Source organism: Camelina sativa, chromosome 9 (genome assembly GCF_030686135.1).
Source record: "Camelina sativa cultivar CO46 ecotype springtype chromosome 9, ASM3068613v1".
Classification (NCBI taxonomy): Eukaryota; Viridiplantae; Streptophyta; class Magnoliopsida; order Brassicales; family Brassicaceae; genus Camelina; species Camelina sativa.
Window position 1 is genome coordinate 33,668,703 of NC_141888.1, and position 27,406 is coordinate 33,696,108.

General features: G+C 38.9%; 7 protein-coding genes across 14 annotated transcripts; 6 read left to right on the forward strand and 1 right to left on the reverse strand.

Moving 5' to 3' along the window:
* The first annotated feature begins 266 nt into the window (after window positions 1-266).
* On the forward strand, window positions 267-4,549 carry LOC104712606 (uncharacterized). Of its 4 annotated transcripts, none has more exons than XM_010429534.3 (10): window positions 267-1,259; window positions 1,540-2,022; window positions 2,115-2,272; window positions 2,394-2,477; window positions 2,603-2,655; window positions 2,810-2,891; window positions 3,066-3,173; window positions 3,353-3,476; window positions 3,865-3,950; window positions 4,046-4,549. In XM_010429534.3, the coding sequence occupies exons 1-10, from the start codon at window positions 869-871 to the stop codon at window positions 4,265-4,267; spliced, it is 1,791 nt and encodes a 596-aa protein (XP_010427836.1). In that variant the 5' UTR covers window positions 267-868; the 3' UTR covers window positions 4,268-4,549. The 4 variants fall into 4 exon arrangements, 1 of the variants encoding a protein (XP_010427836.1); XR_015566099.1 differs by having other exon boundaries at window positions 794-1,259; window positions 2,394-2,510; XR_015566098.1 differs by having other exon boundaries at window positions 796-1,259; window positions 2,981-3,173.
* Window positions 4,550-4,670: 121 nt separating this feature from the next.
* Window positions 4,671-8,331, forward strand: LOC104712607 (glutamate--glyoxylate aminotransferase 2). Its single transcript, XM_010429535.3, has 13 exons — window positions 4,671-5,059; window positions 5,503-5,670; window positions 5,772-5,837; window positions 5,924-6,041; window positions 6,132-6,213; window positions 6,308-6,395; window positions 6,595-6,753; window positions 6,862-7,035; window positions 7,128-7,259; window positions 7,335-7,400; window positions 7,476-7,540; window positions 7,642-7,890; window positions 7,990-8,331. The coding sequence occupies exons 2-13, from the start codon at window positions 5,554-5,556 to the stop codon at window positions 8,111-8,113; spliced, it is 1,440 nt and encodes a 479-aa protein (XP_010427837.1). The 5' UTR covers window positions 4,671-5,059; window positions 5,503-5,553; the 3' UTR covers window positions 8,114-8,331.
* Window positions 8,332-10,215: 1,884 nt separating this feature from the next.
* LOC104712609 (F-box protein At1g70590) lies at window positions 10,216-12,173 on the forward strand. Its single transcript, XM_087465094.1, has 4 exons — window positions 10,216-10,921; window positions 11,124-11,257; window positions 11,636-11,818; window positions 11,913-12,173. The coding sequence occupies exons 1-4, from the start codon at window positions 10,369-10,371 to the stop codon at window positions 12,078-12,080; spliced, it is 1,038 nt and encodes a 345-aa protein (XP_087321220.1). The 5' UTR covers window positions 10,216-10,368; the 3' UTR covers window positions 12,081-12,173.
* Window positions 12,174-12,795: 622 nt separating this feature from the next.
* On the reverse strand, window positions 12,796-13,465 carry LOC104712611 (large ribosomal subunit protein uL15x). Its single transcript, XM_010429538.3, has one exon. It carries the CDS (start codon window positions 13,428-13,430, stop codon window positions 12,990-12,992), a length of 441 nt encoding a protein of 146 aa, XP_010427840.1. The 5' UTR covers window positions 13,431-13,465; the 3' UTR covers window positions 12,796-12,989.
* LOC104712612 (ABC transporter B family member 26, chloroplastic) lies at window positions 12,892-18,552 on the forward strand. Of its 3 annotated transcripts, XM_010429539.3 has the most exons (19): window positions 12,892-13,512; window positions 13,597-14,495; window positions 14,738-14,865; window positions 15,024-15,066; window positions 15,141-15,185; window positions 15,272-15,394; window positions 15,485-15,588; window positions 15,742-15,796; window positions 15,879-15,949; window positions 16,101-16,203; window positions 16,346-16,556; window positions 16,786-16,859; window positions 17,220-17,276; window positions 17,357-17,431; window positions 17,508-17,582; window positions 17,668-17,949; window positions 18,028-18,092; window positions 18,178-18,238; window positions 18,328-18,552. In XM_010429539.3, exons 2-19 carry the CDS (start codon window positions 14,040-14,042, stop codon window positions 18,406-18,408), a joined length of 2,109 nt encoding a protein of 702 aa, XP_010427841.1. In that variant the 5' UTR covers window positions 12,892-13,512; window positions 13,597-14,039; the 3' UTR covers window positions 18,409-18,552. The 3 variants fall into 3 exon arrangements, with proteins under 3 accessions (XP_010427841.1, XP_087321218.1, XP_087321219.1); XM_087465092.1 differs by lacking the exon at window positions 12,892-13,512 and having other exon boundaries at window positions 13,732-14,495; window positions 14,738-14,876; XM_087465093.1 differs by lacking the exons at window positions 12,892-13,512; window positions 13,597-14,495 and having other exon boundaries at window positions 14,737-14,876; window positions 15,319-15,394.
* On the forward strand, window positions 18,532-23,174 carry LOC104712613 (uncharacterized). 2 transcript variants are annotated; one of them, XM_010429540.3, is made up of 13 exons: window positions 18,532-19,089; window positions 19,180-19,228; window positions 19,308-19,658; window positions 19,960-20,225; window positions 20,310-20,489; window positions 20,558-20,755; window positions 20,861-20,935; window positions 21,014-21,080; window positions 21,186-22,128; window positions 22,226-22,327; window positions 22,410-22,466; window positions 22,676-22,753; window positions 22,877-23,174. In XM_010429540.3, the coding sequence occupies exons 1-13, from the start codon at window positions 18,736-18,738 to the stop codon at window positions 22,938-22,940; spliced, it is 2,784 nt and encodes a 927-aa protein (XP_010427842.2). In that variant the 5' UTR covers window positions 18,532-18,735; the 3' UTR covers window positions 22,941-23,174. The 2 variants fall into 2 exon arrangements, with proteins under 2 accessions (XP_010427842.2, XP_019084951.2); XM_019229406.2 differs by having other exon boundaries at window positions 18,648-19,089; window positions 19,308-19,630.
* A 49-nt stretch (window positions 23,175-23,223) lies between these two features.
* Window positions 23,224-26,343, forward strand: LOC104712614 (beta-arabinofuranosyltransferase RAY1-like). 2 transcript variants are annotated; one of them, XM_010429544.3, is made up of 6 exons: window positions 23,224-23,562; window positions 23,786-24,120; window positions 24,254-24,506; window positions 24,586-25,314; window positions 25,412-25,658; window positions 25,740-26,343. In XM_010429544.3, the coding sequence occupies exons 3-6, from the start codon at window positions 24,282-24,284 to the stop codon at window positions 26,147-26,149; spliced, it is 1,611 nt and encodes a 536-aa protein (XP_010427846.2). In that variant the 5' UTR covers window positions 23,224-23,562; window positions 23,786-24,120; window positions 24,254-24,281; the 3' UTR covers window positions 26,150-26,343. The 2 variants fall into 2 exon arrangements, with proteins under 2 accessions (XP_010427846.2, XP_010427844.2); XM_010429542.3 differs by having other exon boundaries at window positions 23,289-23,682.
* Window positions 26,344-27,406: the final 1,063 nt, after the last annotated feature.

Genomic DNA, 27,406 nt, shown 5'->3' on the forward strand with positions numbered 1-27,406 from the left:
TCAAAATTTGATGATATTAGTTCTATAAAATTTATAGAATTATACCAAATATTTTCGAAGTGTCTTTAATGAAGACATAAGTAAAACAATAAAGAAAAACTAAGCATAACATAAAACGATATAAAAGATTGACAAAAAGAGAGATTATAAATTCAAAGTAGATTACATTATATGCAACTCCAATAGTCCATGTGAGCATTAGTCATTTAGTAATTGACAATTCTTTTTATAATGTAGTTTCTGTTCCTTGCCTTAATTCATTTTTTGGTTTAAATATCACAAACCTAAAAAATGTGGCTCGTTTAGGTTTTTGTAATTCCTGCACAAGTTTGGTGTTGTACTTTCTATTATTTTAACTATATCAGATTTAGAAGATTTTTAGTCAATGTAAAACCTTTTACAAGAATTGGAAGAAAAAAAAAAGGTATTTAGAAATACCTCAAATGTGGACAAAGTATATATATATTTTTTAACCATTGGGCCACAACAGGCCAGTCCATCAACTTCTTTTTCTCATCATCTTCTTCCTCTGCCCGGACTTGAACTCATGAGGTGAAGAGTACTTTGGTATCCCTCAAACCAAATGAGCTAACAAATCCAGGCGCTGTTCAATCAGCTTTCTAACTATAAGTAGTTAAGTACTTTTGTATCCCGTTTATGAGTCAACGCAAAATTTTCTTATAGGCCCAAATAACTCTTAAAAGGCTTCTGCACATATATAAGAACATTGAGCCCATATAACCCTATAATTTTATTTTTATTACAAAGTGGTCCTTATTTGAAATTTTATATTACAATTATATCGTCATCGTTAACTGAGAACTCGAATTCTACACAGTCGGAGATAACAGTAGAAGCGATTCAGGCGATGAAAGCTTTTCTAAATCCCGAATCTTCCTTCTCTCTATCGTCGATCTCTTCTTCACAGATCAACAACAGGTCTCTAAACTTCAACGGACTGAGTTCTTCATGTCTCCGTTTTCCTTTAACCGATTACGGCGGCCGTACACGGGGGCGGAAGGTCAATGGTGGGTTGAGTATAAAGGCAGTGTTGGACTCCGCAATGATGGAGCAGTTGGGACTTAAAGAATCTGATATTAAGAATCCGGCGTTATCTTCCACTTATCGGAGATCAGCGATTCCGAAGCCGAACCCTACAGTTCTTGATGCTCAAGCTAGGGTTTGTACTGGGCCTACTCAGACTAGACCCCTTAGTGAAGAACAGGCTTTTAAGGTGTTTGATACTATATTAAGATCAGGTAAGCATTTTCATTCAAAAATTTGACTTAATCGATTCGTGAATCCATGTTTGCCTTTGTTTAGCTCCAAGCTTAAGCATTTGAAAGTTTCAAGCTTTATATCTTCAGCTTGTTTGATTTTGGTGTTACAATTGTGTGGCTTTGTTAGAATTTGGGATTAGATGTGAAAAAGACAAGTGAACATGATTTGCATAAGGTTTTTGGTTCTTTTTAGCAACTTTGTTGTGATTGGCTCTATCGAGTTCTTGGGCCTTATTACTCTTGTCTCACTGGGATGCAGCTAGAGGGGAACTAAAAGATGAAGAACCTGTTTCAAAGGCGCAACTTGGGGCTTTTTTTGCTGGTATGACAATCCGTGCTAATGCATTTCCGGAGGAAACTCAATGGAGCGAAGGGGAAAAGCGGGCAATGGATGTGTTTTGGCCACTCCTGGTTAGGGCACTACCTCCTGATGTGCTCTTTATTGCTGATCCTGAAGGCTCTCTTTTGGGTACGGGAGCTTCGGTTGGACCAACTTTTGTTGGTAATGAAACTCGTGAGATGAGATTGGTTGGTGCGCTAAGAGAGATTTTGGCTGGAGGTCACTTGGGTTATGAGGAGGTTAAGGGTGTTTTAAGAGACGTTCTCCCGCTTGAAACGGATGGTAGCTTAAACTCGGGAGTAAGTGAGTCATTGCTTTCGGCGTTTTTGATTGGCCAGCGCATGAACAGAGAAACAGATCGAGAGCTTAAAGCCTATTGCCTTGCATTCGATGACGAACATGGTAAAAAATCTCGTTTAGAATAGAGGATTAAATGATTATTTCACATGGATACTATGTTCTGACTTGAATTAAGTATCTTCAACTAATTTCAGGGGCTCCTCCAGTTGCTAATGTCAAATCCTTAACCCATTATGGCGAGCCTTATGATGGGAATACTCGATTCTTTCGAAGCACTCTGTTTGTGGCTACAGTTAGATCCTGCTATGGTGAATCTTCACTACTCCATGGTGTGGAATGGATGCCTCCAAAAGTACGAATAACAATAATGATCAATTTTTTTCAGCATTACATTTCTTATAGATGATGATGCTTTTAAGGAAATAATTTAGATTTCTTTTAATTAATTTTCTAACTCTTGTTATGTTCTTCAGGCGGGTGTAACTGAGGAACAAATGCTGAAGTTTATGGGAGCAAATACAAGCTTGTCTGTTCAGCAGGCAAAAGAACTCATCGAGGTGCCTACCATAATTTAAACTAATGTCCTACAGGTTTTCTCTATTTTTATTCTATGTCTGTCTTTCGCCGGCAAGCCTATATTAATGATTTATGCGCTCTATAATATCCTGTTTGATTCTTCCAGGACGAGAAGGCTGGATTTGCATATCTCAGTCTACGGGAAGCTCGGCCGTCTTTGTATGAAATCTGAGAACCATCTGTTTGACCCATTCCTTGTTTTTTCTTAGATCTTGGGCTATGCTAATGCATACAACCATTTCCTCCTTCCATAAACAGTATTGTGGTGAAGAAAATATCTGGGCTTGTTGATAATTTTCTTTGATATTTGCAGATATTCGCTAATTGAAATGAGGGAGCATATAAAGAAGCGCCCTCCTCTGGCAACAACGGAAAAAGTTCAACAATTTGTGAGGGTAAGGGATCTATCACAGGTCACTGCATTTTATGCTCCATGCTTTTAGATTTGAATTGCTCGAGACGTTTAATAGCTCGTGATGACTAGGACAAGTTTTAGGAGAAATAAAACATGGAGGGCTTGAGAGAAGGTGTCTGTATGCAGATATGTGATGGACTGTTTCTCACTGCAGGCGACAGGAAAGGAATCAATTGTGGCTGGGTTTTACCACGAAGGCTACGAAGAACCTCTCTTAATGCTTATGAGACGAAGAGGTGTCCATGCTGGTTTGGTTGTTAAGGTTGACTCTGTCTTTTGCCACAAATATATACTAATGCCTTACCAGCTGTTACGCACTTGGAACTTAGAATTAGAACCTGAATTCTGTTTAGAACTCGTCCTACTAGTTTCCATTTGAAGTTTAAAACTCTTAACAGAAAACTTATAAGGGAAATTATAAGATTTCTAACGGTAATGCAGGGCGAGGAGGGGGCTCTCTCAATGACAACACGGGTGCGAGCAGCAAGTGTATCAAAAGGGTTCCCAGTTAATTACTGTTCTGGGTTTCGTTCATCGAGTTCAGACACAGCTCTAGAAGCTGACGGTAAGGATAACTAAATTAACTTTCCTAGTTTCAACTAGGCTCTATTGCTTGAATCTTATATGAACCCAGGCGCAAATTTGTGTTGTGGTAAACCGGCTTTTAGGTGGTAAGACTCCATAGGCTAATAAACTACCAGCTAACTTCATATTTGGTTGGCATGCAGTTTTGATCTACTATTTGCCTTGGTGATCTTAGTGTTTTGGTGGAATGGCCTTTCTAAAGTGCTTTCCAGTATAACACTAGAGCTGTCGTTTGTTTAGATTGGTCCTTATTCGAATAGATATGAAAGTAATCTGCCTTGTGACGTGGTGCTAGTATTAATCTTGTTGTACATCGGTATAGTTTCAGCTCCTAAAACTTATGGCTAAAAATACTTCTGGAATTGTAGGGGTGTCGCGTCAGAGTTTCAATCTTGAGGTGGATGCGAGAAACTATGGGTTTGAACCAACAGAGACTCCACGAACTGATCGTTCGGTAAAACCTCTAAAAACACGTTTCTTTCACACTGTTGGGGGGAATGGTTGGAAATAAAGGGGAAAACTTTAGTCATACTTTTGTTGAATGAACAGGTGTCAAAGAACATAGAGCTGGGGTTGGCAGCGCTTCGTGGTGAGAAAGGTGCGGCTTATGATAGAATTGTCCTAAATGCCGGGATTGTGGATCATTTGCTCGGAAGTGAAGGTGCAGAAGATGTAGCTGTAGCAATGGAGAGAGCAAAAGAAGCTATTGACAGTGGGAAGGCTCTAAAGAAACTTTTGAATTACATAGAGATCTCACGCAAGATGAAGTAGTTACAACAATGCCGAGAGTCTGACAAATCATACACGGAATAGAGAAAAAAAGCACACACCTTTCTGATTCTTTTTTGTTTTTGTATTGTGTATTATTGAAAACTGAGAGTGTTTTTAACAGAGTGGGACACACAACACAATGCTTTGTGGGGCTTTTCTATGGAGGGCTAGTAAAATTGTACAGAGTCTGGAGAACAAAAGTTTGTTATTTGTATTTGTATTTGTATTTGTATTTGTATGTGTATTTGTATTTGTATTTGTATTTGTATTTGTGTTCTTTAAGCCTCTTGCGCATTCATGATTCTTACTGATTTAGTCCCCATCAAAGATTCGGATGGTGACACTCTTTGTCTTGAGGACAATGAGAAAGAAACAAAAGCGTCTGTGTCTGGAGAAGAACATTGTGAATCGAAAACGCAAGGGACGTGCGACGTTTCTACTTTCTATAGGTTGGAGTTGCAAAAATATTCACAAACTGTATTCAAGAAAATAAAAACAGAGTCCATACAATTTGTCTCTACTTTCTAAAAAAAAATTGATTTTGTAGCAAAAAGCTACAAAAGTGACTTTTGGATATTGATAATATAATCTGTTTTTGCATATTCCAGTGGCTCAGCTGCTTCGTCTTATGCCACATGATCTGATCAGACGAGTGTCCAAATTCACGTCAGACACACAATCGTAATCTTGCCAAATTTTATATCATATAAAAGACTAATGCAATAAGTGCCCACAAGTCTTTCTTTGCTGTGCTCTAGTGACACCTTTGGGGGTAACGAAACTAATCCGAAGGTGAGTCGTGGTGCTGATCGAGATTTCCAAATTCCCATAGTTGATCAAATTTCGTGTATTTTTTTTTTGTCTCGATTGCGAAAACCCATTTCAAAAGGCGTCGCCTTTTCTTTGATTTAGTTTGAGGTTGTTCTGTGGGGTTCACTCTCTACCTGGCTTTATGCTCGAATCTAGTGTGTTGGTGATGATTTTATTGGCGTTTTTTTTTTTTCACTGTTAATGTATTGGAATACGTTGATTGTAAAGTTCTGTAGTTATAGATTGGAGAAAAGTGAAATCTCTAGTAGTCTTATGATACGCTTAGGTCCATTGATGCCTCTTTAAACACAGCACTAATAAAGGGCTTAGCTTTACTTCACTGTTTGATTTACAAACTCGATTATGGCTCTTCTCGTGATGACTTCGTCAAAGTATTATTATACACCTGCTTATATTGTTTGTAGAGAGAAAGTGTGGAATTATTTTGCTTTTAGCTTGAGAAGTGAATCCTGGAGATGTCTCTCAAGGCATTAGACTACGATTCCCTGAATGAAAACGTGAAGAATTGTCAGTATGCAGTCAGAGGTGAACTCTATCTCCGTGCTTCTGAGCTTCAAAAAGAAGGCAAAAAGGTAACAACTTTGTCATGTGTTGAGCTTCATTTGTTGTTATTAAACCTGAGATATGGGCAGTGTCTTGGTTTCTTAACTTGTTTGATTGTCACATATTACAGATTATTTTCACAAATGTTGGAAACCCTCATGCTTTAGGACAGAAGCCTCTGACATTTCCTCGTCAGGTATATATTCAATTCTCATGTTTTCTGAAGTTATATCTTGTTTAAAATCTATAGAATAAGCCTAAACAGTTGGAAAACCAATGCAGGTGGTTGCTCTATGCCAAGCACCATTTCTGCTAGATGACCCAAATGTTGGGATGATCTTCCCAGCTGATGCTATTGCAAGAGCTAAGCATTATCTTTCCTTGACTTCTGGTGGTCTTGGTATGTCTTTCTTAGACAACTCAGATCATGTGGTTCTATATTGGCTTAGGTTGTACAAATAATAACGAATTTTGCTTTATCTTTGATCAGGTGCTTACAGTGACTCAAGAGGTCTCCCGGGAGTTCGGAAGGAAGTTGCTGAGTTCATTGAACGGCGTGATGGATATCCAAGGTGATTGCATCATGTTGGTTATTTATGCAATGAAATAGATTTGTTGTAAGGAAAACTCCTCTGAGGCCTTTTGGTTCTTATCTTCAAATTACAGCGACCCAGAACTTATATTTCTAACTGATGGAGCTAGCAAAGGTGTGATGCAAATATTGAATTGTGTCATACGCGGTCAGAAAGACGGAGTAATGAAATCTTAACTCGCTTGTTCCTTTATCTAAAGTTTTTGTACATGGATGTAGAGCCATTTCGTTTGGTTTTATCATGAATTAGTTCATATCAATTTGGCTTTAAAACTGCCCCTAGTAAAGGTTTAGTCTAGTGAGATGGCAAATGGTATAGGTTTATAAGCATCTGTGGGTCACAAGTTTTCTTGGTTGGCAGATTCTGGTTCCAGTACCACAGTATCCACTCTACTCGGCTACTATATCTCTATTAGGTGGTACTCTTGTTCCTTACTATCTTGAAGAGTCTGAAAACTGGGGACTTGATGTTAACAACCTTCGCCAATCTGTTGCTCAGGCTCGTTCTCAAGGAATAACAGTTAGTATTCTCCCACTCTTCTTCTCGAATCTATTGATACAATGGATTTTTGTAATGAAATCTTACTTCTCACCGCTCTAATATATGTCTCTCGTATGGGTAATGCAGGTAAGGGCAATGGTGATCATTAACCCCGGAAACCCAACTGGCCAGTGTCTTAGCGAAGCTAACTTAAGAGAGATATTGAGGTTCTGTTGTAATGAGAGATTGGTTCTTCTTGGAGACGAAGTGTATCAGCAGAACATATACCAAGATGAGCGTCCCTTTATCAGTTCCAAGAAGGTATTAACTTTGTCTTTCATTGGTATCTTTAACTCCTTAGCTCCGACTCGATTAGCCTGTCCATGTTCTTTGGTATCATGAATGTTGTAAAGGTTTTGATGGATATGGGAGCACCGATCAGCAAGGAAGTCCAGCTCATATCTTTCCACACCGTTTCTAAAGGATACTGGGGTGAATGTGGGCAACGAGGTGGTTACTTTGAGATGACAAATATCCCTCCCAGGGTTTGTACCTGACCTTTCTTTTTAACCCATGGTTTTGGTAAATTAGGAAGAGTTTTTAAATGTCTGGTAATGCAGACTGTTGAGGAGATATACAAGGTTGCCTCTATAGCTCTCAGTCCCAACGTCTCTGCTCAGATATTTGTAAGCTAGCACTTATACTTTTTAGCAACTGCTGGTTAAAGAATGTTTTCCCCGCTAAACTCTTGTCTTGTGCAGATGGGTTTAATGGTTAGCCCACCAAAGCCTGGAGACATTTCTTATGACCAATTCGTTCGTGAAAGGTAAATATAGTTAGTTTATATGTTCTACTCATATCTCTATAAAATCACCGCTTTGATGAAGTATCAAGATCTCATAACTTCATTTGGAACTTTATTAACAGCAAGGGAATACTAGAATCACTTAGAAGAAGAGCAAGAATGATGACTGATGGATTCAACAGCTGCAAAAACGTAGTCTGTAATTTCACAGAAGGTGCTATGTATTCGTTTCCTCAAATAAAGTTGCCGCCGAAAGCAATCCAAGCAGCCAAACAAGCAGGAAAAGTCCCAGACGTTTTCTACTGCCTTAAGCTCTTAGAAGCCACAGGAATCTCCACAGTTCCAGGCTCTGGATTTGGACAAAAAGAAGGGTGAAAAAAACCTCTTGTTGTGACTTAAAAAAAAGCATTTCAATGTTCTTGTAAAACCTCTTTGTGATGAGCTCATTTTGTTTTGGTTTTTGTTACCAGGGTGTTTCATCTGAGGACAACAATCCTGCCAGCAGAAGAAGAAATGCCAGAGATTATGGACAGTTTCAAAAAGTTCAATGATGAGTTCATGTCTCAGTACGGTGTTGGTTACTCCAGAATGTGAAAACAAAAAGGACTCTCAGAGATCACTTGGTTCTTCTTCGTCTTTCACGACACTATTATTGTCTATTTCACACTCTTAAAAAGCTATACCACACTGGTCCCTACTCTGTGTAAAACTCTTCTTGTTGTGAGCTCTTTAAAAAACCTTTGTATCTATATATAATGTAACAGAGCCACAAACATTGATTACTAAACAAAAACACATCTCAGTTTCATCTCTATGATACGGTAAATGATTTATTTAATTATTAGTTGGACACTGTACAACAATTATCATATTAGAAAACTTAGGAATATATAATGAACATGATAATGGTTTACGTTAATATTTCATACATAACATTTTTTTGTTTTGTTTTAAAGGAGATATAATTAAATAAGTTTAGCACTTATCTTATCGTGAGTAAATAAATTTGTAGGTGAGTAATAAAAACATAAGTATTTCTTCTTTGCCTTCTCCTTTTTGGAATTTTCTTCTCTAAGCTTCAAATCACAGAGAAGAAGAATAGAGAGAAAACAACCCTAAAGCGTATAAACTCTCTCTTTCTTTCTCCTTTTCCGAGAAGAAAAAGAAAAAAGAAATTGTACTTTTTTTTTTTTTTCCGGAGAAAACAACCTTTCCCGCTTAAAAGTTTTTTTCCTTTTTACCTCTTTAAAGATAATTTTTTTTTCTTTTCTTATATATTCAGTTGAATATTCAACAACCCTATTTCTTATTTCTTCGTATAGGTCTATCTCTCTCTTGTTGGATTTTCTAGGATCTCTCAAAGTCATGGAGTTTCCTGAAAAGTCTCTTAAAGCGACGATCCCGGTGAAAGCTCCGGTGATGAGTTCATCAAAGCCAGAGAAAGAAGAAAGAAAAGAAGATGGTAAAGAAGACAACAAAGAAGAAGGATGCACCACTCCAATGGGGAAAGAACATAGAATTCCGCCGCAACTCGAGTGTCCTCCAGCGCCTCGACGAGGTACCTACCGGGGAAGGATTGAGAAACGCCGAGAAAAATCTGCCGGGCAAAGGAGTATATCTTTCAACGTTCAAGAGTTGGATACTTTCTTCGCAAGAATACATGTTGCAGACGATTCTTAATTGATACATGCATATTCTAGATTTCTAGCTATTGAGTTTAGTTAATTTCCTTTTATTAACTGAATAATTTGCAGGTTTTTGTTTTATTTTATTTTGACTATCTCATTAACGTAGGAATTTTTTCGTTTAATCTTTTACTTTCTTTGTAGTATATATATATATATATATATTTTGGTAAAACTAGATTTAATATAGAATAAAAAATAATGATGAAGAAGAACTAATTAGCCCAAATTGAAATTGGTGACCAATGATCATATTGTTTTGAACAGTTTTTTCTTTTTTTTTTTTGTGATGGATCATCAATCATGTGTGTGATATTAAAAATTGGCTAACAAAAAGTGACGAATTAAGTTCATAATTAGTGAAAGACCACAACTTAGCTTGACTCAGTTTATGTTTTGGTCAAGGATAAAGAGTCCGATTCGATTTTTTTTTTTTTTTTTTTTTTTTTGGTATCAATCAAACAACAAAGTTGAGGAAAAATCAAACTTGGGAAAGTTGACCCACATGACACGGCCACACAAACAAACCACTGTCCACTGAGAGAGTCTAAGTAGAGGTCAATATCATGTTTGGTAATGGTAAGATAATTGAATAGGCCGTGTCGATCGAGCCGAATAGAATCCTATGTATATTACAATGTCAACAGTTTCATACATACTCTTTACTTTTTGCATTTGATGTTCTCGGAGATTCTCAACACTCAGATTCAAAATTCTCAATTGTAGTAGGCAAAATAATAGGAAACTTTTAGACAATCACATTCACATAAAAATATTTCATACCAAATGTCATTCTATCCTATAAATATTTTGTATACTCTAATTTTTGTAAGTTAATTTCCACATATTTGTTATATAAAAATAAATGGATATTGCAGGCCCAGCCCAAAACAAATATTAATGTTTCGTGTCTGTTAGCTTTGGTCCACTGACCCTATACGAAATTTTCTTGGCGGTTTAAGTATTCCACGTGTCACATTATAATCTCGTGGATTTAATTGTCTTCTCATCACATAACCGTTCGATTACTAACCATATAACAAAAAACAAATTTACTCGGCACATACGCGGAAAAAAATACAGAAAAAAAAACAAAAAAAAACAAAACGAATCGTTTACTTACCCCTCTTTGAAACCGACGGTGGTCTTTCGTCGCCGGAGAAGATGAAGCAGAGAACGTGGCCTTGTAGATCTGAAGCATCTCGATTCACCTCCTTATCGTTTTTAAAACCTCAAGACAAGGATAAACGCACTAGATTTTCTCCAATCAATAGAGCAACGACGAAGTCAAGCACAAGCACAAGCACAAGCTCTAGGTCTTCTTCTTCTTCGTCGAATGAGTTCGGAGATTTCTCTATGCTACCGTTTGATATACTGATGAAGATCGCTGCGCCGTTTAGTCTTCCGAATCTACAAGCGGCGTCGTCGGTGTGTAAATCGTGGAGAGACGCGTTAAAGCCGTTGAGAGAGTCGATGTTGTTTCTTCGGTGGGGCAAAAAATTCAAGCATGGTCGTGGAGGTGTGCGAGCCAATCTAGACAAGGCTCTTGATTCGTTTTTAAAAGGAGCTGCGCTTGGATCCACGCTCGCCATGGTTGATGCTGGGCTTGTGTATTGGGAAACGGGTGATAAGGATAAAGCTGTGAGTCTCTATCGGAGAGCTGCTGAGCTTGGTGATGCTGTTGGTCAATGTAATTTGGGGATTTCTTATCTTCAAGGTAATGAAACTTAAGTTCCCATGGTTTTGGTGGCTTTGATTTTTATAACCTTCATTGCAATTTTGAGTTGTTCATGATTGATATTGATGTTTTCTGGATTGTGTGGTATATAGAATTTGGATTTGACGAGCTTAGTTACTAATCAAATTGGTAATGGATTGGTGGAGCATTATTCTGAGACATTGGTTGCTTGTATGTGCAGTTGAACCTACAAATCCCAAGGAAGCGATCAAGTGGTTGAGGCAATCTGCAGAGAATGGTTATGTTCGAGCACAGTATCAGTTAGCTCTATGTTTACACCAAGGCCGGGTTGTGCAACCCAATATGGTAGAAGCTGTATGTGCCTTCTTCTGATCCTTTCTTTTTCTTTTAGTTGAGATTTTATATTGTCTTTGTGTGGTGGGGCTGCAATCTTGATTGAAAGTTGCATCTTTTTTTCTGATTCTTCATATTTATGGCTACAACACACTCAGTGGAAAACTGATAATGCTATCTTTGGTCATGTGCGTTAGTTCATATGTGGAAATAGATAATGCTATGCTTGGACATGTGCAGTAGTTCTTGTTTGGAAGCTGATAATGCTATGTTTGGATATGTGCTTTAGTTCATTTGTGGAAATGTTCAGTTTCTGTCTTTATCAACATCTTTATAAAGAATCCATGAAGTTTGCATATAATGATTGGAATTGTTCTTTTTTTTTTTTTTTTTTGACAGAGTAAATGGTACCTAAAGGCAGCAGAAGGTGGGTATGTACGAGCAATGTATAATATTTCGCGATGTTACTTGGTTGGAGAAGGCTTACATCAAAACCGCAAGCTAGGAAGCAAATGGATGAAACGTGCAGCTGATCATGGCCATAGTAAAGCTCAGTTTGAACACGGTCTTACTCTGTTTTCGGTAAGAATCTCTATTAGTATCCATAGTTTGCCATGTTGGACCATGAGTGAGTTGATTCGATTTAGAACTGATGAATGTAATTGGGATAATGCAGGAAGGGGCGATGCTGAAAGCTGTACTTTACTTAGAACTCGCTGAACGTGGTGGTGAAACAGCTGCGGGTCACGTCAAGGAAGTTATACACCAACAACTTTCTGCAACTTCTCGTCATCATGCCATTCAACAAGCCAATAACTGGCGTGCTCTACCAGCTACTCGCTGAATCTTCATGTTTTGGTCAAGTGTTGTTATTTATACATGTCTGTAACTTATATTCCACTTTGGCCATGATTCAATTACAAAACCTCATTTCACATTTCGACTTGGATTATATATAATCCAGAGCTGTAATTGGTATTCGAGAAGTGTTCTATCTCTATGCTTTGCAGCTTGAACAGGAGGATCTCTTGCTGACTTAGCTTTTGGGACTTGGGTTTCCAGTATAGAGTCGTGTAGTATATGAATTCTTAAATCCCGAATGAAACGGTCGAGAGAAGCAGATAAATAAAGAACGAGATAAAGCCTTCAGATGTTCTGATTGTATTTTTGATGGGTTTGAGACATTAGTTCTTGTCTTAATATTTTAAGATTTCTTATTATCTAGCTTACGGAAACGAATCCTAAACTAAAAACGATCAGTTTCATCGAATAAGTAGTTCTGTTCATACATTGAAATTGCTGTTGTAAATTGTTAAATGCATTTCCAAAAACTTTAATGGAGACTATTATGCAAAATCACACCATAGCCTCACATATGATATAACCGATCAGATCATACATCATTAAGCTATCAAGATGCTTCTAAACGGATGCGTGCTTTTAAAGACAATCGAATCTAGCTAACCAATTCAAAATTTGACAAGAACAATGCAAAATGACGCAAATGAATCAACACTAACGCAAGTTCTAAAGCTACCAAATTACGAAACCACCACAAATGTGAAACCAAATCTGAATTCGGAATAACAAGCATTTATCAAAATCCAACAAGAGGTTCATAAAACTACTAAACTTTAAAAGAGATCTCTCTCTCTCTCTCTGATCCAAAATCCAAAAGACAACAAAAGATAACAAAACTCCAGAGAAGATTCAAAAACAAAGAGTCAAGCAAATTTTAAAAAATTCACCAAACCTAAGCAGTAAGCACAACAGCGCCACCAGCTTCCTTAATCTTCTTCTCAGCAGTCTTCGAAATGAGCTTCGCCTTCACAACGAACGGCTTGTTCTCTGGCAAATGACCTTTCCCCAAAACCTTGAAGAAACCATGCTGCGTCACATCGATCAACGGAACGTTGTCCTTGGTTGATTTCGCCTTCACGTCTTCAGGTACGAGTGACCAGAGCTTGTCGAGGTTAACGATTGGGCAGAAGAACTTGTTCCTCAGCTTGTGGAAGTACCTCATACCAACTTTACCGAAGTAACCTGGATGGTACTTGTCGAAGAGGATCCTGTGGTGATGCATACCTCCAGCGTTACCACGACCTCCGGGATGCTTACGGTGCTTTCCGATACGTCCATGTCCGGCACTGACGTGACCTCTCTTCTTCCTGTTCTTCTTGAATCTGGTCGTCATTTCCGCCGAATCTGCTACCCTCTCTTCTCTCTCTCACTGCGGCTAGGGTTTCTCTTTAGAAATGATATTTATAAAGACGAAGGTGAGTTTTAGATTTCCTATTTTGCCCCTCTAGGGTTTACACATTTTTATTGGGCTGTAACGTGAAATGGGCCTTTGTATCCAGTTATAATATTTCACATTTTGAGCTGGTGGGGAAACAAACCGTAATCAATATCCGAAGCGAACCAAACTAATATTGTTAAACCGAAATCAAACCGTGATATCCCACTTTTAAGGAGGTTGCTCCCGTGTGCAATGCACTTGAAAACGACATCGTAGAGAGGCAGAGAGATCCTCCATCTACTACCACATGATTGAACCTCCACGCGCCTTTTTCACGCGCCGGTGTTGTTGTTGTTGTGGTTCATGCCTTCGGTGGTGGATCTCCGTGGGTCACACAGCTTCTTGTAGATTGACACGAAGCATCTCTCATACGGTGACGTCTTCTTCTTTCAATTTTCTCGAAACGACGCGTTTCAATTTCGTATCCTGCATTTCATATGAACCAAGGAAAAGCTCTCTGGTGAAGTTTCTTCTTCTTCTTCATCTTAACTCCACCGACCACAAATGGCTCTGCAGGTACTCGGCTGCACGAGCCGACCTATCCGCGTCTCCCTTCACCGTTGTTCTCTTATTTCCACCATCAGTGGCGACATCATCAGAAGGAAGAATCTCCGATTCGTTACGAAATCGAAATTGTCATTCACTCTTCAATCTTCAAGTAGAAAGTATCGTCTTCCTTCGATTAATTGCTCGTCGGTGAACGGAGCAGTAGCGGAAACTGCGGAGTATTACCAAGGAGAAGGAGACAACGTTTCAGTTCCCGAGAGGATTCGGCAGTGTATTGGTTTCCTCCGAACGATTTTACCAGGTGGAAGCTGGTGGAGTTTCACGGATGAGGTTGATGGTAGGTTCATTGCTAAGCCTGTTACTGTTTGGCGTGCGTTGAGTCGGATGTGGGAGCTTGTGGCTGAGGATCGTTGGGTTATCTTCGCTGCGTTTTCAACTCTTATCATAGCTGCGGTGCGTGTTTGTTTCTTCTTCTTAACTTAGTGTGTATAGTGTTGTAGTTTTGGCTATCTTTGCTCTATGATCATGTATTGCAATTACTTCTTGTGGAATTGGATCAGTAAATGTATTGAAGATAGCGTTGTATAACTGTGTGTAGTTGTATAGTTTTAGATAAGGCAGCCATAGAGTTAGTAGTTAGGATCAGAAATCAGAATCTTCCATTTTCTTATGTAATTTCTCTGTTTTGTTTACAGCTTTCAGAGATAACTATTCCGCATTTTTTAACAGCGTCGATCTTCTCGGCACAGAGTGGTGATATCACTGTGTTTCGTCGAAATGTCAAGCTCTTGATTGTGCTTTGTGTTACTTCTGGCATTTGCAGGTCAAGATCTTGTATGGTCAAACGCTTGTCTCTTGTTTTTTTTTGTTTTTTTTCAAGTTGAATGAGAGGGTTACTCTTGTTTTCTGACCACTTGCTCTTTCTTGATATTCTTTTACGAAATATTTCCAGCTAACTCTTTGTTCAACTCATATTTCCAGTGGTATACGAGGATGCTTCTTTGGGATTGCAAATATGATACTTGTGAGTTTAGTTTCCCAGGAATATTCCTCTTAATTTGAAGTTTAATCTACTCATGAATTTTGCTTTCTCTGTAGGTGAAACGAATGAGAGAAACGCTATACTCTACTCTTCTCTTCCAGGTCCTGAAAATTTCTAGTTGGTAGCTCATGTGTATCTTTATTTTTTTTTGAAATACTCTCGCGGACTTGGCTGGATCTTGCATCAGGATATATCATTTTTCGACTCTCAAACTGTTGGTGACTTGACAAGCAGACTTGGATCGGACTGTCAGCAAGTCTCGAGGGTCATCGGAAATGATCTGAACATGATATTTCGCAATGTTCTTCAGGTCTTCTGCTAAATAATATAATTTCCATCTCGCCTGAAGTGCGCCGTGCATTCTTGATATCTGAATGTATGTTTATCTTCTTTCTTCTAGGGAACAGGGGCATTAATTTATTTGCTGATTTTGTCGTGGCCCCTTGGGTTGTGCACATTGGCAATTTGCTGTACTTTGGCAGCAGTTATGTTCGTTTATGGGATGTAAGATTCTAAAATTACTTTTCTCCCTTTGATTAAGATTTCGAATCTGTAAATATATAATAGGTTATACACCTGGGAAGCTGCAAGTTATACTTAAACCTAGTGGTTTTATGACTGAGGTGGAAAATTAATTTACATCTGGTCATGTTGTAGGTACCAAAAGAAGACAGCGAAGCTAATTCAGGAGATCACAGCGTCTGCAAATGAGGTAGATTGTTCAAGAATTCATATCTCAAGATGTCTTTTATGCAATAAATTGTTTCGTTAATAACTGCTTTGTGATCTTCAAGGTGGCTCAAGAGACATACTCTTTGATGAGAACCGTTCGTGTATATGGGACAGAGAAGCAAGAGTTTAAAAGGTACAATCTGTTACCATGAACAACCTTGAAAGTGTCTCCATTTCTTATATTTTTTCTGGTGAAAATTTTGCGATATTGGCTTTCAAAAACAGGTTCAATCACAGCCAAGTTAAATTTTGACATCGATTTTCTCCCCTTCTGTGGTGCAAAGGTACAATCACTGGCTTCAGAGATTAGCCGATATTAGTTTGAGACAGAGTGCTGCGTATGGTATCTGGAACTGGAGCTTCAACACTCTATACCATGCAACTCAGGTTCCTCCAAATATAACCCCTGGTTTTCTTAACTTTTTCTCTTTCGACTGTTTTTGAGAAGGGCTAATCAAATTCTGGTTCTTCTAGATGGCGATGCTCATTCTAAGAATGTGACACGATTCATCGTTTTCTTCTTTTATAGATTATTGCTGTCCTAGTTGGAGGAATGTCTATCTTAGCTGGTCAAATAACAGCAGAGCAGCTGACAAAGTTTCTGTTGTATAGTGAGTGGTTAATCTATGCTACGTGGTGGGTGGGAGATAATTTATCGTCTTTGATGCAATCAGTTGGAGCGAGTGAAAAGGTCTTTCAGATGATGGATCTCAAGCCAAGTGATCAATTTATAGCAAAAGGTAAGTTTCAATTTTTTTGTTGAAGAGCAGCATATCTTAGAAACATGTTGACCATTTATGAGATTGATGAAAGCGTGAGTTTGGTGATAACCAGCTGATATAACTTTACAATCAAACCCCTCCCAAGATAAACCACCTTGACTTAATCACTTTTGACTTCCTACCTAGAGGCTTCCGGTATTGCTGCGCTCTATACCATGTAACGTATTTTATTTATAAACTGCTGCAGGGACGAGACTGCAGAGACTGACAGGACATATTGAGTTTGTAGATGTGTCTTTCAGCTATCCTTCAAGAGAGGAGGTATTACTGCATTCAAGTGGAATCTATTTTATGATAACCCTTTGCTTCCAGCTTTTCACTTTCGTGCAGATGTCCTCAAACCAGAATTTCTTAATTAGCGAAATCAGTTATTCTATCATTTTTACCAGTATCGTCACAGCTTTATAATCATTTTGATTCTGACTTTCGATTTTTGTACCCATTAGTGTTTGCAAATTAATGGCCAAACATATGGTTGTGCCTTACATTATTGTTGAGTATATTAGAATTCATGCACACACACCATAGAATTTTATGGAGTCTTTTTATGATGTGGATATGGGCCATTGGGGCTCATATTTCAGCTTGTCTTAATAATCATATCATATGTCAATATTTCAGGTGGCGGTGGTACAAAACGTTAACATTTCTGTGCGTCCTGGTGAAGTGGTTGCTATCGTAAGTATATCTCAAAGTAGTTCAATGATGTCAATGCTTTCCTTTAGAAAGTGATATGTGAATAAATTTGTTTTGTTTAGGTTGGTCTAAGTGGCAGTGGCAAAAGCACACTGGTTAATCTTTTGCTGCAACTGTACGAACCAACAAGTGGTCAGGTTGATATTACTCAAACTCAATGTAAAATAACTTTTTAAAGCCTTACTTCCTAAAAGCTGACTCTGTGAATCCCAGATTCTACTCGATGGGGTTCCTTTGAAAGAATTGGATGTCAAGTGGCTAAGGCAAAGAATCGGATACGTGGGGCAGGTTCTCCTCACATCTCTGATACGTGAAATCAAATAAAATTTGATGAATTTCACTTCCACTTTCTAAAGCTGTCGCAATGAAACAGGAACCAAAGCTCTTCCGCACAGACATCGGTTCCAACATCAAGTATGGATGTGATCGAAATATAACGCAAGAAGATATAATATCGGCAGCAAAGCAAGCCTACGCACATGACTTCATCACAGCACTTCCCAGTGGTTACAACACAATTGTTGATGATGATCTACTCAGTGGAGGGCAGAAACAACGGATTGCCATAGCTCGTGCCATCCTTAGAGATCCCAGAATTCTCATCCTCGATGAAGCCACTAGTGCACTTGATGCAGAGAGCGAACACAACGTTAAGGTAACTTCTCAGTTCTCAATCGCCAAAAAGAGAAGTTACTTGGATGCACGAATTCTTAAGCCTTTGTTTTTTTTCCAGGGCGTGCTTCGTTCTATTGGAAACGACGCAGCAACAAAGAGAAGCGTCATAGTGATAGCACACAGGTATCTTTTCATATACAAATCCGAAATCTTCTTCATGTTTTTGATGATCGACTTGTGACAAATTTAACATTTTGTTCCGTCACAGACTTTCGACAATTCAGGCTGCGGATAGAATCGTGGCTATGGACAGTGGACGAGTCGTCGAGGTAAGCCACACTCATTTACTGGTTTCGATAAATTGTATGAAACCATTGAGTCTATGTGATCTTAACTGTTACATTTGTCCACAAAACAGATGGGAAATCACAAAGAACTTTTGAGCAAAGATGGCTTATACGCTAGATTGAACAAGAAACAAGCCGATGCTGTCCTATAAATAGATCCTACACATGCTAAACTGTTCATGAAATAGTCATGATTATGTTTTTGAATGGTCATGACGACGATATGTAATGATGGAAAAAAATTGTATAAAGTTGTAACCATAGATGATAAATTCAGAATTCTTATTTCGCACAAATACTGTTGTTTTTTGTAGTCAGCTTAAACTACCTGCCGTTTCGATATTTACTAAAACACAAGACGAAAATTTAAGGAAACCACTGAAGACGACCTGCAGTTTTAACTTTTCAAGATACATAATTCGATTTCGGTATAATCTGAAAAACGCAGAGTCAAGGACACAAAGACCTTGCTGTTGCTAATGGACGCGTACCAGCCACCGGCTCAGTACATGAGACCACCGCCTCCGACGGATCCTTACCACCAGTACTATCAGCATCAGGCGAGGCCACCGGTTCCTCCTTCTGCGCAGCCCGGTGGTCCTCCTGGATGGTACCCCAGCCAATTTCATAACCCTCACTCACCATCGCCACCACCTCCGCCGCAGTGGGGACCACCTTCGCCGCATTATCCTCAGGGCCAACCTTACCCTTCTTCCGCTTATCCTCCTCACCAGCCGCCCTTCAACGCTGGTGCTAACGGTAACGGTCCTTTTCCTCCTCCTCCTCCGCCTGCCGGTTCGCAAATTCCTCCGCCTTATCCTCAGGCTAATCAGGTTACTCCGTCGTTGGATTTTTATCCTATGTTTCGTTTTCCCCTTATCGAAGTGTTAATTTTCGAATTTGGTTTTGATTTTGCATATTAGGAATGGGGAAATCCAAATTGGGGATATCAACAAGGTCACAGCTCTCAAGGTTCGCTCTCGTTCATCGCCATATATTGTTATTGAATGAATATTAGGGTTTTGGTTTCTGATTATGTCTATGATCGCAGCTAATAGCAACGTCGAGGACTGGGCAGAGAAAGCAAAAGAATGGGCAGCTGCGAACAAGGATCAGCAATCGCAGTCTGCACAGAACCAACCTAGCGGACAACAAGTCTACCAGCAGCAGTACTCTACTCATGGCTATCAAGATGTTCATCAACAGGCAGTTCAAGGAGTAAGCTATCAGCAGCAGTTTCCAGCTCCACCCACAACACAGCCGGAGAGATATCCAAACTATTCAACGGCAAACGAAAGTTTTCCTGGAGGCTCTTCTGCTGGATTTTCCCATCAAGAAAACCTGCCTACTAGTTCTGCAATTCATCAGCAGGAGGTACCTTATAGTTATTCTTCTGTAGCAGGTAACCATTTACTTAGAACATCATTGTAGCTCCTAGTCAAGGTTTCCTTGTAACTTTGAAATTCCGTGGGTGTCTTCACAGTGTATAGTGATGTGCTTGTGTAATATAGAGTTACTTGCTCGCCAGAACAACCATTATATATCCTACGAGTAGATTAACCACTACTGATCACAGTTTTCTCCTTGCATTTTGCTCCCTAAACAAAGTGCCTTAGCCATTTTTGTTGGTCTAGAGATTAGTAACAGTTATTAAGCTAAGCTATTATTACCTTCAAGGCTTAAACTTGTTACTCTGTTTGCAGGTAAAGAAGAGTCTGGAAATACAACACAACATGAGGTGCAGATATCAGTGCCTGATGGAGGGGGACCTGTTCACGCAGGGCAGCATATGCAATATGCATATGGAGATCAAACACCTGCTCAACCTAGTAACCTTAGTGATCAGCCTGTACAGTTTGCTACCAGAGAGAGTTCTGATTATGCTAGTGTTCACAATGCATGGCAGCCTCATGCCGCAACCGGAGTAGTCTACCCTCCAATCCCTTCATCAGTGCCGTCAATTCCTCAGGTACTCTAACAGTGTTTGCTTATTATATCGTTCGTTTTGGTATTATTATGGTGGAGGCAAGTTTGATGTTTACTTTCTTTGCAGCATGACTCATCTATGACTATACCTTCTGTTTCGGGTCATACCATGCCTCCATATGGAAGTTTTCCCCCACCAAATCTCCAGCCTGTTGTACCCCCATATGCTTTTGGCACGAAGCCGCCTCTTCACCCTGTTGCATTCATGGATGACTCATATGCAGCATCATCTGTTCCTCCTAAAAAGGTAAGATGAGTTGTTTCTAATGGAGTTCAGTACCTTTCTTGAATTCTGGCTAATAAGGTGGTTTCCAGGCTCCTGTGCCTAACTGGCTTAAGGACGAATTATTGAAGAAAAAAGCAGATCTTGGAAGGCCTTCTTCAGGGAGTCTTGAGGAGAGGGAATCTATGGATGATGATGTACTTTATAAACCTCCTGCGAAAGCTGATCAGCGTGTCAAAAAAAGCTTCAGCCCCTCTAAATCCTCAGATGAAGAAGAAGAGGATGATGAGGTTTTTTGAACTTTTAATACTGTTTTGTCACTATTCTTTTAGCTGTCTTTGTAATTTAATTTGATCCAGCACCATCACTAAAAATGAATGGTTTGTTCCATGTAGGATGAGATGGATGCAGAGAGAACTACAGCAATCAATATGGAGATAAAGCGTATCTTGACTGAAGTCCTTCTTAAGGTAGGTGACCTGATAGAAATTAAGTGGTTGGTCTATAAACATTTGTCCTGCAACAGTTGACATATGTCTTTTGAACAGGTTACAGATGAATTATTTGATGAAATTGCAACCAAAGTCATTAATGAAGATCAACCAGTATCTAAAGGTTTGTTGTGCCTTGTAGTTTTATTTATGTCATTAATCTGTGGAATTACTCCTGAATCTTACCATATTCTTTGCTGTTATACTGTGCTATTCATCATTGCTTCAGATGATAGTGTACAGTCGTCATCATCCGTTCTCTCCACAGCTGATCCACTCCACAAGGCGTCGGCAAATATTTTGGTCTCGATAGAAGGCGCAAATAAAAAAGCTAGTTCTGGCTCACCAGCAGATGTTCTAGGTCTTGCTAGCTATGCCTCTGATGATGATGATGCTGATACTGATGCTGCTTCTAATGCGGATGCTGATGAAAATGATGGAGTTGAAAGTCTTGGCGTGGTGTCAAGACACGATGGTAGTCAGCAGCCAAGCACTGAGAAACTTCCTGAACCTGAAGAAATGGCCAATACGAAATTGGATCCAGAAGTTGAAGTCAATGCTAATTCCGGCAAGAACAGTAAGTCAGACTTGGAGGATTATTCTCAGGTGCTAGGCTCCAGAAGAAAAGATGATGACGCTGGTAGTATCAAAATATCAGACGTAAGCGCGAGCTCTGGACTTGATGATACTTCAGGAAGCAAAAGAAAGCATCCTGACAGAACTGATAGTGAAAAAGATGCAATAGTAGATGAACCTCGCAGGAAGAATTGTGGCTTGAAATCAGATTGCAACCTTCATCAGGATAATAATAAAACTTATGGGAAAGACTTGTGTGACGATTTGAGTAAGGATGGAAGTAGAACATATGAAACGAATAGTGGGAAAGAGAAGGTAGATTCTCAGAATGGCTCAAAAGATAGAATGAAGCAGGGTGACATAAAGTCAGCAGAGAAAGTTAAATGTGTTGAATCAAATAAAAAATCTACTGATACCCATGTAAAGAAGGACTCAAGGGAGGTAGAGAGGCCTCACAGAACTAATTCTAAGGAAGACCGGGGTAAAAAAAGGGAGAAGGAAGAAGAAAGGTCAGGACACAGGCGGGCTGAAGACTCGAGCAAGGACAAAAGAAGACGTTCTCCAACCAGTAATGGATCCTCTGATAATTCGACCAGGTGGCATAGGATGTTCAACATTAAGTTTCTCTGTCCGCTTGTTTTGTCTAATGCTATTTCTCACTATTTGCGATGATTTCTTATTACCTTTCTCCAGGAAGTCCCGTTCTAGAAGAAGGAATGTATCGCCATCTCCTGTGAGGTCCAGAAGAAAACGGTCTTCTCCGTCCAGTGATGAATCTTCTGATGATGCAAGAAGGTGACAATAGAGTGTTGAACTTTTGAATTTTGTCTTCGCGCTTCTTTTGTCTAATGCCTAACGATCTTGTGTCTCTCTTCAGGAAGTCTTCTTCAAGAAGAAGGAATCGGTCACCATCTCCTGGAAAGTCCAGAAGAAGGTATAGCTTTTCTAAACTATTAGCAATATGAGATAGATCACTGGTGTTTCTATATATGTTTGTTAGTCTATATTAGCACTATAGGCTCTGAAAGTTAAAGAAGTATTGAAAGCAAAAAAGTATGACAAAAGACAATGGGTAAGCAAAAAAGCAGACAAGCTAGTCTGAAACTCACCACAAAAAGTATCATATATGTTTTGATTGTATAGACATGTTTCTTCGCGGTCACCACATAGCAAGCATTCTCAGCACAAGCACACTCTCTACTCTTCTCATGACAAATCCAGGTATGCATTCTATGTTTCTTCTGTCTCAACAGGTGGCTAAAGCTGGATTAAAACCCGAAAGAGTGTGCTATATATCTCCAGTTTATTCGATAGAACTCACTCAAACCTGATTTGTTTGTACAGGTCAAAGCGGTCAAGATCAAGATCAAGATCCAGATCCCCCCACAGGCGCCATCGTGCTAAATGAACACTCTAGCAAACTGGTCAGAGACCATATCCGGGACAATGCTGTGCACAGACTTGGGATAATGCACTGGATGGACGTCAATATAACCAAGAACTGTAAAGCCACCGGTTCGTGAGCATTGTAAAACCGCTCTTTCCTTGGTTCTAGAAGAAGAAATATCAAAAGATTTTTGACTGCTTTGTTGAGTTGTTTTGAATATTGTTGGTTTGTTGTTAAGCGTTACTTTGTTTCTTATCGTCCCTCAAGGTCCTTATTACATCTCACATTATTTATGAAATCGTATATAGGAATGAAGTTTTAATATTTTGAACTAAATAAGACCAAAATAAAAGGAAAAATTAGTGACACATTTTCTGAAGTGAATTTGTCAAATATAAGTGACTCAGTTAAGTTGACGAATTGGTCAGTGAGTGTCGGTATCGTTAGGCGAATCTGCACGAGTTAAGAAAATTCAGAAGCCTAAAAAAGTTTTACTTTTGTGGGAAAGAAGAAGAAGAGAGAGATGTTGAAATCTTGAAAACAATTTCTTGAAGATGACGAAAAGCGTTCACATGTCTTCTTCTTCTTCTTCTTCTTCTTCTTCCCCCTTTCTCCCCGCCGGCATTCCGCTTCCAAAACTTTGGTATTTCTCCATTTTCTTCTCTTTTCCGTTAAAGCTCCATTTTTTTTTTCCTCCTTTTTATTTTCTTTCTTCTCTCTTCATTCTCAACTCTTCTTCATTTGATATCCCATGAAGCTTAAGGTTCTGTTCTCACTTGTTTCTCTTTTACTCCTCATTTTTAGAGATCTTTGTGTTTCAATCTCTGAAAAGTTTTTAACTTTTGATTTAAAATCTTACTAAACAGGGTCTTCGAGCTGGATTGTTGTCTGTTTGGCTATCTGGGTTTCTCCTAATCGCTCTCTCCTTCTACGGCACTCAGCTTCTATCCCCTTCTTCTCTCGATGGCCCTTTCAGATACTCTTCCCGTTCCATTACTGCTCCTCCTCCAAGAATCACCATTTTCACTGCTCTCCGTAGCAGCTCCTCCTTGGATGAACATAGCCAAGCTTTATTAGCTATTCGTTCATGGCTCGCTTTGTCTTCCCAAGTCACTGTGGTATTATTCTCTCCTTCTTCTGATTCTTCCTTCACCGACAAATTTGGTTCCCGTCTTCTTCTTGATTCCACCATTGATTTCACGTAAGCTCTCTCTTCTATTCCCACTCCATTTGTTTCTTTGTTGCCTTTGAGTGAATTTTTTTAGTGTTAGATTATGAAAAGGATAGATTTTGGAGCTATTTGACATCTCGTTTGTTTGTTTGAACTGTGTTAGGTTTCTTGGTACTCCATTTTTACACTCGATGCTGGCGAGAAGTGAAGCTTATCAATCTGATATAGCTGTTCTGATGGATCCAGAGACTGTTTTGCTGCCAGATTTCATATCTGCTTTGAGTTTTGCTCACCAGCTTGATCGTGACTGGCTTCTCCTTTCTTCATCAGTGAGTATTCCTAGTTTCCCGTTCAACTGGGACAACACAGGACATTTTTGGCGACAGGGGAATGGTAAAAGGGTGAGATTCGGAGAGGTATGGTGGAAACTTTTTTTGTACTTGTTGATGATAATCTGATCTAATCCTCCCTTAATCAAATTCATCATGTCAACAGTTGCAGAAGATGATAAGCTTGCGAAGTTGGCAATCAAATTCTAGCGAAAGCAAAACGATTTTGGCATGGAACAACGTCGATGTGCCCTTGTACTGTGGAGTGCTTCCACCATTTTTGTATCAAAGAGGAACTTATAATCAATGGATCATTAACGAGGCCATGTCATGTAAAAGAAGGTTTGTGTTTGATGCCACTTCCACCATATCGAGCTTTTACTTAGGCAATGAAGACAATAGGAGTGATAATAATGTCTCAGAACCGAAAACAAGAAAATGGGAATATATAGGAAACTCCCAACTGGGGCAGCTCTACGGGTCATTGTTTTCTAAGTCTTTTACTCTACCTAAGCTTTTGAAGTGCAACAAGCACTATATGTTCGTTAACTCTTCAGATCGTTCTGTTGATCTGTCTATACTGGAAGGAAAGAGTTTAGGATTTCGTAGGCGAGAGAAGATCTCAGCTTGTATCAGTAGAACTAAATCACGAAGCTTGAAATTAGATTTAGTACAGAAGAAAGATGAGGCAGTGCCACTATTGAAGTTTCCTTTTGACCTGCAGTCTCTTCTCCCATTAGTTGCAGACAAGAACAGAACTGTTGTTCTTTCAATTGCTGGGTATAGTTATAAGGACATGCTGATGAGTTGGGTCTGCAGATTACGCCGCCTCAAAGTTCCAAATTTCTTAGTTTGTGCCCTTGATGATGAAACTTATCAGTTTTCTATATTGCAGGTAACTAAAAAAGAAAAGTCTCTTGCTTTTGCTTCTTAGTACATTAAAGTGATCATAGGGTCAATAGAGAGTTTATGATCAGTTGGTGTTGTTGCAGGGTCTGCCAGTTTTCATTGATCCGTATGCTCCTAAGAACATTAGCTTCAATGACTGCCACTTTGGATCAAAGTGTTTCCAGAGAGTGACCAAAGTTAAGTCAAGAACAGTTTTGAAGATACTGAAGCTGGGATATAATGTTCTATTGAGCGATGTAGATGTATATTGGTTCAGAAACCCGTTGCCTCTGCTTCAATCTTTCGGTCCTTCTGTTCTTGCTGCACAATCCGATGAATACAACACAACAGGTGAATGATGATGACCTGATCAATTGGACCAAAGCTTCTTTTGAATGCTAATGAATTGGTTTTATGTTTGATTTTTTGCAGTACCTATAAACCGACCAAGACGCTTAAACTCGGGATTCTACTTTGCACGTTCTGATGCTCCGACGATAGCAGCAATGGAGAAAGTGGTGAAGCATGCTGCAACCTCCGGTCTATCAGAGCAGCCTAGCTTCTACGACACTTTATGTGGAGTAGGTGGAGTTTATCGCTTAGGAGACGATAGATGTCTTGAACCAGAGACAAACCTGACCGTTCAGTTCTTGGACAGAGAGCTATTCCCAAACGGAGCTTACGGAGATCTATGGCTAAAGGAAGACGTGAGAGCAGAATGCGAGAAGAAGCATTGCTTCGTTCTGCACAACAACTGGATCAGTGGGAGACTGAAGAAACTTGAACGCCAAATGATGAGAGGTCTCTGGGAATATGACGCATCCATGAGGATGTGTGTGTAGAGAGGTACTAAGGATTATTATACACGTTAGATGAGGCATACAAAGGCTCTTAGTATTAGATATAAGTTATACAAAAATTGTGTTTATTTATTGCTTTGTTTATGAAAGATAGTTTTAGGCATATGATGAACTTGTAAACTTCAAATATTGTTGGCAGAACAGAGATCAAAGAATATAACTGATTTTTGTTTAAATTGTACTTTCCATGTTAATATGTTCTCAGCTTTAAAAGGCAAAATGTTTATGTTCTCAGCCACTCTCGAATATCTTGGAATAGAAAAACACATTAACAAATAAGTGTTGCTGTCTTTTTCGTATGATGATGATTTTAGTCGATCAGAGTGCTCTGAATTACGTGGCTAAGTACAGTATCATCACTTTGTTTTTGGTACGTAGGGTCACTGTTTCAGTATATCACAAAGTCTATTGATGAAAGACCTAACGATTGGGTTCCCATCATTTTCTCATATTAAGGTATTTTTAGGAGGACTCTACAACGTCATTTATATATTTATTACATATTAAAAAAAATACATATATCTCCTCTTATAATATATCTCCTCAATTAGAAATATCAAGAATATTTACGATATTGCAAAGCTTTCATGGTCGATCGTTGTGGACTTTTCAAGGGACCGGTTGCACAAGACAATACCTATATGAAAGGAAAGAAAAAGATATATAAGGACATGGGAAAATATCTAAAATTTTACTGTACCACTGAAAATGATATCTTCTTTTTAACCATACATGAGAAGAAGAATCTTAGTAATAGTGTGTACTGATATCAAACAAACATCATCAGAAAGTGGGTTACAAACACACAAACATGTACATTTGTCTGCATATCTGATATTTGTCGTAAGTTGTAACTTTACATGTGTGTATTCATTTACATCACTGTCTTCATGAAATTATTTGCTTCCCTTGTAAGTAAAATCTATGGACATTCAAAATTAACGTCGGTCGAGAGTCGTCGAGACCGGTTAACTGTAAACAGTGTTGTATTGGTTCTTTTCGATTCCTTCCAACTCCACTTGTCTTATACCACGCGTCAAAAATTGGAATATGAGATAACCTTTTTTTCTTTTATGACTCACTTTTTTCTTTTAGATTCAAAGAATATTCCCAAAGAAAAAAAAATTACGTCGGCCAAATTTTTTATTTTTCGATTTAAACTTCTTTAATAAATTACGTGACACACAAAAGAAAAGAAAAAGAGAATAAATCATTACCCTTTTGTAATTTACGCTTTTT